At 34.7% G+C, this 1,071-nt stretch overlaps 1 protein-coding gene across 1 annotated transcript; it reads right to left on the bottom strand.

Moving 5' to 3' along the window:
- Positions 1-276: 276 nt before the first annotated feature.
- LOC144478085 (uncharacterized) lies at positions 277-1,028 on the bottom strand. The gene is made up of 2 exons (XM_078195808.1): positions 934-1,028; positions 277-865 (listed from the first exon to the last, which is right to left on the bottom strand). Exons 1-2 carry the CDS (start codon positions 1,026-1,028, stop codon positions 277-279), a joined length of 684 nt encoding a protein of 227 aa, XP_078051934.1.
- Positions 1,029-1,071: the final 43 nt, after the last annotated feature.

Genomic DNA, 1,071 nt, shown 5'->3' with positions numbered 1-1,071 from the left:
TTTTATGAACATGAGATTCGTGCTACCAAACATGCCGACGTGTATTTGGTGGAAAAAGTCTTGCGTAGAAAAGGAAACAACATATATGTAAAATGGTTGGGATTTGATTCGTCGCATAACTCTTGGATAAACAAATCATCTATACTTTAATTATATAATGTATTTTCTTTATTGAGGTAAAAGTAAAAAATTCTTGCATTAATAAAGACGATTGATCTCTCTCTCTCTCTCTCTCTCTCTCTCTCTCTCACTCACACACGCACACGCATACAATTTTCAACGCTTCGCTTTCGATATGATTACATCTAAACATAGAGCTAGCAGTTCACAATCAATCAAACAATTTCGCTGGAACGATTCGTTTGCGAGAATCACGGCTGCATAATTATTATTATTCTCAATGTTTCTTACAATATTCGCAAACTTTACAAATCTATCATGAATTTCTGGAATATTTTCCAATAACCATGAATACATATGATCGATGCATAACTCTAATTTATATAAAGCATACATGGTCTCTTTAGTAACATAGATAGATGTATGAAAATCAAACAGCTTGACTATATCCATTTCCTTAAAATTAACGATTTGTAGCCATAAATTTCCATCGATTCGTTTCTCCTCATTATCCTTCGCGACAACATAGCTACTATCGATGTAATCTTTGGTTTTCAAAAGCTGTTTCCACGTAGACCTCGGAAAAGAAATCTCCTTACCGCGATTGTCCCCCAAGATCAATTCCACACGTATATTTTCATCCACTCGCACGCAAATTTCGATGAACTTGAAATAGTTGCCAGCTATGGAGTATCTTCTATCCAAGATTCGAGCGTTACAATGTATCGAGTGATGCTGCTGCTGTCTATAAAAAGAAAAACACACTATTTTCATAACTTATAATTCCTTCAAAGAAACAACGCTTTTACTTACCCATCGCTTTTTCGCCTGTTCATACTACCACCGTCCCCATCACAATCGTTGTAAAATCTATTTTTGTATGTAAAATTATTGGTTTGATTAGTCATCATGTATATGTATATAGTAGTATCGATGATGCGATCATGCAAC

The sequence above is a fragment of the Augochlora pura genome, unplaced genomic scaffold (assembly GCF_028453695.1).
Source record: "Augochlora pura isolate Apur16 unplaced genomic scaffold, APUR_v2.2.1 APUR_unplaced_7744, whole genome shotgun sequence".
NCBI lineage: Eukaryota > Metazoa > Arthropoda > Insecta > Hymenoptera > Halictidae > Augochlora > Augochlora pura.
The sequence above is the reverse complement of the archived record's forward strand: the minus strand, read 5'-3'. Positions and strand labels throughout refer to the sequence as shown.